The 7,592-nt window shown below is 34.0% G+C and overlaps 1 protein-coding gene across 1 annotated transcript; it reads right to left on the reverse strand.

Moving 5' to 3' along the window:
* Window positions 1-2,321: 2,321 nt before the first annotated feature.
* LOC129244274 (putative nuclease HARBI1) lies at window positions 2,322-2,803 on the reverse strand. Its single transcript, XM_054881891.1, has 2 exons — window positions 2,735-2,803; window positions 2,322-2,674 (listed from the first exon to the last, which is right to left on the reverse strand). Exons 1-2 carry the CDS (start codon window positions 2,763-2,765, stop codon window positions 2,322-2,324), a joined length of 384 nt encoding a protein of 127 aa, XP_054737866.1. The 5' UTR covers window positions 2,766-2,803.
* Between the last annotated feature and the right edge of the window lie 4,789 nt (window positions 2,804-7,592).

Genomic DNA, 7,592 nt, shown 5'->3' on the forward strand with positions numbered 1-7,592 from the left:
TAAAAGTGATTGCTAAGGTCGTAATGGGTTGTCATGATCATAGTGTAATAATATAAAGTGTGCCAACCAATTTGGGTAAGCAAATTTGAAGTTTTCCTATTTTCATATTTTATTTTAACCCGTTATACATGTTAAGATAACAGAGGCGTTAACATGGTATGTTAAAGCTGCTGTCCAATATTACAGAAAAGCTGTGCTTTTTAACTGAACTAAGAGGCAGCCGCCGTAGCCGAAAGGATTGGTGCGTGACTACATTCGGAATTCACAGAGAGAACGTAGGTTCGAATCTCGGTGAAACACCAAACATTTTTCTAATAGCGGTCGCCCCTCGGCAGGCAATGGCAAACCTCCGAGTGTATTTCTGCCATGAAAAAGCTCCTCATGAAAATATCTGCCGTTCGGAGTCGGCTTGAAGTTGTAGGTCCCTTCATTTGTGGAACAACATCAACACCACAAATAGGAGGAGGAGCTCAGCCAAACACCCGAAAAGGGTGTAATATTACGTTTCCACCGCAGCCGGAGTTTGGGTTCTCTGCCGCTATCGTGTTCTTAGCGCAAACACCAAACAAAACACCTGTCAAATCCCATACAAAATTAAAACACAACTCCATACCTAAACCCATTTTTCAAAGTGTGTTTTGTTGGGTTTGCATCTAATTTAATTATTATGTGGTGGCAATGTTGTTCATTTTCCTCATTTATTATTGCATTCTTATCGAAACATGGCAACAATGATTGCAATTTGTCAATATGACATTTGATTGACGTTTAATATTTTTCGTGTGGTAAGCGTTTGTGCGCGCAAAAAATAAAATTAAAGTTATTGATTTTAATGGAAAACCGTAAAAAATTAAAAACTATTTGGCTTCCTTCTGCGGACGAAGCATTTCTGGATATATGGGATGAGAAGGCAGCTGAATTGCGAGGTCCACGAAAGAACTCACATATATAAATATGCGGAGATGGCTCAGTCGCTGGGAGTTCTTGGACATGAGGTCCGTCCAATTGACATAAAATACAAAATACACAATTTCACAATGAAATATAGGTAAGGCATATAATATATTATTTCATTAAAGTAATTTTGTTAAAGCCTCAAAATTTCCTTTGCAGAAAATGCAAAACAGAGCAAGGGACAGGATGTTCTCCTGTTTCTTGGAAGCACTACCAGAGGGTTCACCAGATAATAGGAAGCAATAGAATAAATAATGTTGATGCGGTCGTTGTGGATAGTATAACAGGTATTTTTTTTATTTATATAATATATGTAATTTTATTTGTAATTACATCTAATTTTGTGTTAATTTCTGTTTATATGTAGGCATGCCTGATTCGGTTGCTTCGCCAGCTCCATCACTTTCGCCAATATCGTCGGATTCACCTTCATGCTCCTCACTTTCAGCTGCTCCGTCTGCTTCATTTTCATTTTCGCCACCATTGTCTCCAGCACTGAACGAAGCTTCCGCACCTGCAGCAAAAACAAAAAATGCGAAAGTAAGTGAATTAAACGAAACTATTAAATCTGCTATGACGGAAAACAATAAATTAACTGCTGAGTTAATTGATATCGAGAAAAAAAAGGTTGTTTCTTGGAGAGAAATTAATTAACTAAAACTTATAAATCCTTTGAAATATTGCTTGTGAAAGTGCTTAAAAATTAATATGTGAAATGATATAATATTTAAGTTTTAATGAATTGTGCCTTTTAAAGTTGCACTAAGTGCCTACTACTAACTTCTTTCAAAAATGAATAAAATGTTATTTTATAAAATTATGTATTAGAAATTTTATTGTTCTGGTGAAAAGTTGTTTTTCAGATTCAAACCAGTTGGACTCTTTGTGGCTTTTGTAGGTCGAAATATTTAAATAAATATTTGGTTTGAAAATAAAATTGTTTAAACCAAATAACCTTTTTAACCAATAAATTATGGTTAATTTAATAAAACATACGGGAGAATCTAGATGAAAAAAGTTATATTACTCACTGAAATATTCCTTTAACGCATTTCTTATCGATTCTCCTTCAGATCGGTCAACTGCATTGGTGCCGTATGGAATATTGCGCCTGGAATCGCGATGCATTTCCACTAGCCAATTTTCCAAAATTAAATCCTTCTCAGCAATCAAAAAATTATGTAAAACACATGCACATAACTGTATTTACATTTTTGATGTGGTTATCCACGCCTTTTCCAATTCTCCTAAATCTAAAATAGAACCTGTATTACCAATTTTTAAAAATATTAGAATCTCTAAGTTGTATTTACCGGGCTTTTAAATGGCCAAAAGCATTTTCCACACCACGCCGGAACTTAGACAATCTATAGTTGAATTTTTTTTTGTTCGGGTGTGTTGGTCACACTATGCGGATATGGCTTCATTAAATGCTGAGAGAGACGAAAAGCAGAGTCCCCTATAATATGGACTGGTATTTTTGTGGATCCATACTGCAAGCTCAATTCATCAAGAAGTGCACAACTTTGCAACTCGCGCTTTAGCGATGATTTTTCAAAAATTGCGGAGTCGTTGCATCTTCCAGGACTGCCGCAATGTATATAAACAAATCTATATTTTGCGTCTACCAAAGCCAATAGTACTACGGAATACCACCCTTTGTAGTTGTAGTAATCAATGGCTTCTTCCTTTCTTGGATGAATTTCAATATGACATCCATCTGTATAATAAAGATGCTTTTGATTAAACGTTATTTTTATCGCATTACTTATAAACCTACCTATTGCTCCAATACATTGTGGATAGCCCATTGCATTAAAATCTGCGACTCCATTCTCAATTTGCGCCCTTGTCAGTGGAAAATCTTTCAAATATATTGGAGCCAAAGATGTCCCAACTTCATTGCAAAACTCGATGAGTATTTTGCAAACAGTTGCTTTGCCTACTCCAAACAAATGTCCAATTGATCTGTATTCACTAGAAGATCCTAGTGCATACAGAGCAATTGCCACGCGCTTTTTTAGTGAAATCGGGTTTCGATAGTTCGTTTTTCTTTTGGCTATTTTTTCAAGTTTGCTGCACAATTTTTCAAAGCAGGATCTTTCCATTCGGAAATTATCTTTGAAAAACTTGTCCCCATTACTCTGGCAGTCTACTTCCCAAAAGGTACTGGAATGTTCCTAAAATATAAATGTACATTATACACAAATAATTTATCATAAATCTGTTTACCATACCAAAGACCATACACTTTACGAACGCATTAAATTGGCGGCAACACTTATAATTATTTTATTTTCCCTTAACCTTTTTTTTAAATAATATGTGACCAACTCACTATCAATAATTTTAAAATAAAATGATAAAATCAACATAACAAATTGAATTTTATGCACCATTTTATAATTCTATCAATTTTTATAATTTTTATTTCACAATGTCAACAAAAGACAATTCAAACACAATTTCTCCCAAACTTCCGGTGGAAACAGTTGACAGTTCTCCCAAACACAACTCCTGCAAACACGGTGCAGAGAACGTTAATGAATAGAGAAGTCTTAATGACTGGAAAGTGTTCATTTTCGAGGGGTACTCGTCTCGCGAAGACAATTCACCACTGACACATTTTTCAACAAAAATTAACAGGAAGGGGCTGAATTATGTAAATTTAGCAGCAGTCGATAAGAATTTCTTGGTGATTAGAAGCAAAGAATGTTAGGTAGCTTTTTAATATGACCTATATATTTGAATTTCTCCAAATCATCCAAATTATGTACATACATATGTTATGTCTGTCTGTCTGGTGTCTGTAAAACTTTGTTGAATCCCTTCCAACTGAATCAAAATCCTCTATAGCAAACGCTTCATTACCAGGCGCACAGGAAGATGGCATATGCAAATGTAAATTTGTGAATTTATATACATTTGTGAATTTATATACATTTGCGCATATGTATATGCTGTGTGTATGTGTGCTCACCAGCCACAGCTCAAGATAAAACGGTAAAACTTCGCAAGAAATCCAGCGCGCACTCGCGCAGCGCACATTCATTGGCACAGCATTGTATGTACAGTAAGCTTGAAATGTTACAGGCATCTTCAAATGCTCTGATTTCAGAGTAAGTTTCTAACTGCAGATATATGCATATGTTTTGTGCACTTTTTATCAATTGAAAAACTACATACGTAAAGTAATCTACTAATTAACTATTTGCCTACTATCAGTTAACATAAAATAATTGTTTCCAAATTTTATCTTAGTATTAAAATGTCCGAATCAGACCTTTTTTTTAAGCTACTTGTTTTCTTCTGCAACTTACTGTATGCTCATGCGCGCACTTGACGCACAGCAGCTGCGGCTGTCGAGCATTTAGAAAGACACATTTACATACATATATTTTTGCATACATATGTACGATGCCGCGGGCACTCGACTTGACAAAAATTGAAGATTTATCAAATATTGGCAAATAATTCTACGCGAAATATTCCAATATTGACTATTTTCGAATTGTCGAGAAAATTGGCATATGGGCGGCTCGTTTTATGAATGAAAATTCTTGCTCTTAGAACTATGAGCTCGAATTTATCAATGAATTTTTTGAAGATGAGTTTTTGTTGCACACTACAATAGTTGAAACTGTTCGGCGCCGCCGCGACTGTTCAGCGCTATGGCAACTAGAATGATGGCCGCTACGCCTGCGTCTATGACTGCATTTTGTTCTTGTAGTCGCTAGGCATAGAATTTTAGCTTTGAACAACATACGCATTTTGAGGAATAAAGCGAATGCCCTGTGTGTGCGCTTGTATGTACATGCATATGTGTATATTAATAAGCATTGTTTTGCTTGGATTCAATATTTATATTTGCATATGCCATCTTTCTGTGTGCCTGGTAATGAAGCGTTTTGTATACAGAATTTTTTGATTTGTTTGAAGGGATCAGCACCAAGTGTACATACGCACATACAAATATGTACATGAGTATTCAAAAGAAATTTGTTTTAGCTTTTGTGAGGCAGGAATTTGATCATTAGGTTATTTACATGAAATATAAGGCGATGCTCGTGAGGTAGGTCATGTTGCTTCAGTGCACACATATGCGTGCAACATATATATATTTAATAAAGATGCAATTGAATTTAGTTGTCCCATATATGCAAATACGTTTCTTTGTTTCCTTTATTTATTTTAAAGTTTTATACTATCTAGAAAATGCATACATACAAATGTATGTATATTATTATTCCCTGTAATAAAATGTAAATTGAAAAAGATTTGGTTTGTCAAAGGAACAAAAAATGCATATTCAAATGTAAATATGTACATATGTCGATATACCAAAACACTTGTATGCTATGAATTAATTTCGACTCAAAATATTAGTAAAAATTTTCATCAAATTTGTTTAGTTTTAAATTTACTAAAACGCACATACCAAAATGTGAGAGGTAAATTAAATCAAAATATAAAGTTACTTTGATTTGAAATGGTGGCGCATATAATAAATTCAATCATTTTTCTTCATCACCTTTGTTTGAAAATACAAATTGAATAAATTTTCGTTTACCAAGGGAACATAAAAATGCACAAGCAAATGCCTTGCAAAATGCCGTCGGCATTCGTCAATTTGATTTCATACAGAAACCAAAAACTGAGCAGAGCCAATGTACTTGTACATAATTCACTGTAATCAGCTCTGTTAAAAACTTCCCCGCCTTCGAGTTGAGCGAGGTGAACAGTGTTCGCCGTTTCACTTCATTTTTGACAATTCACACTATTCGTAGCTCGTGAGAATTCTCTATATTTAACGTTCTCTGCACGGTGTTTGCTTTTGGTGGAAACGTAATATAAGCGCCAATTATATATATATATATATATATATAATATATATAAGAGTTCGTCTTTGCACTGAGAGTTTGCTTTTGCATTCAACATTTCACCCAAACTCAATCATTTACAATGAGCCTGCAAATACTTTTCTCGAAGCAACAACAACTCTATTCGGCAATAGCAGCATTTTGACGCCTAGAATTGCATTCAAGGTGGATTTATTAATAAATAAGTAATAATAATAAGTAAATCTATGAAAAAAAAGAGGTTGTCTGTAAAGTCGGTGTACTGACGATAGTTTAACGTGATAACGTCATAAGAAAATACTGATTAAATGGTTGCATTTTTCAAAAGAAAATTTTAATTTTATTTGTTTGATAGATATTTTGTATGGATATAGAGAATGAGTTAACATTAACATAACATAACATAACATAACATAACATAACATAACATAGCATAACATAACATAACATAACATAACATAACATAACATAACATAACATAACATAACATAACATAACATAACATAACATAACATAACATAACATAACATAACATAACATAACATAACATAACATAACATAACATAACATAACATAACATAACATAACATAACATAACATAACATAACATAACATAACATAACATAACATAACATAACATAACATAACATAACATAACATAACATAACATAACATAACATAACATAACATAACATAACATATCATAACATAACATAACATAACATAACATAACATAACATAACACAACATAACATAACATAACATAACATGCTGCTCATATTTTGGTGCGTGCAGCCGGCTACATAGAATTATAAGACGTTATCACGTCAAAAAATAATAATAACATTAAAACAACAGGTATTATTAACAAACTTGGTTTTATTTTAAATTCTTCAAGTAAATCAAATTAATAATAATCAATAAGAAGGCATATGCAAATACAAATACGTCAATTTATATATGTACATATGCGCATATACATACACATATACGCTCACTTAAGTAGGAGAGAGCAAGATGTCGAACGTTGCCGTTCGTTTCCTTTGTTTGCTCTGTCGTTCGCTCCGCGCTTTCGCTTGCAGTTCATTCAAGATAACGGCAATGAGCAAGGTAACGACAAATGAGCAAGGTAACGGCAATGAGCAAGGTAACACTAATGAGCAAGGTAACGACATATTTTTTCGTGCGTGCAGCCTGTTAAATCGAATTATAAGACGTTATCACGTCAAAAACTCGCATATCACAGTGCATTAAATTTCCGCCACATTGAACTAGCGCAAAAACCGGCAGCTACCAAAACCAACAACAATCCTGGTTCGCGAAAGAGCTGACTGCGCTCTCTTCAAGGTGCATTCATTAAAGGCGGTGGCACTAGACCAACAACAATATTTTGTACGTTTGGTTGTCAAAGCAAAGTAGAAAACAAGGTATAAATTCGCCTTGTTTCATTCTGGACTGAAAGCCACAGGGACGCGGCGAAAGGAAAAAAACAAATCAGCTGATTTACCGATACCACCTTTAATAGATTCGCCTTGAGTCTCTTGAATGGAATTCGAGTGATAGGAAGGCGAATTTATTACTTTATTTATTATTAAATCCACCTTGAGTGATGGTATGGCATTCAGAATATGTGAACAAAGCGTTAGTCGCTGTAGTTGCGGTACGCCAAAAAAAAATATAAAGCATTTTTATTAATTTACATACATACATACATATGTATGTAGCTCTAGAACCTAGTGTCTAAATAATAAATTCAAGGCAAGAAAAATCGATTTAAGG

Source organism: Anastrepha obliqua, chromosome 4 (assembly GCF_027943255.1).
Source record: "Anastrepha obliqua isolate idAnaObli1 chromosome 4, idAnaObli1_1.0, whole genome shotgun sequence".
In the NCBI taxonomy this organism is placed as follows: domain Eukaryota; kingdom Metazoa; phylum Arthropoda; class Insecta; order Diptera; family Tephritidae; genus Anastrepha; species Anastrepha obliqua.

What these genes read in the sequence shown, in the direction of transcription:
- LOC129244274 (XM_054881891.1), bottom strand. Translation starts at nt 2,765, where the DNA reads ATGGGCTATCCACAATGTATTGGAGCAATAG. An exon ending in ACAATGTATTGGAGCAATAG is followed by an intron (nt 2,675 to 2,734) that starts GTAGGTTTATAA and finishes TTTATTATACAG; the next exon opens with ATGGATGTCATATTGAAATT.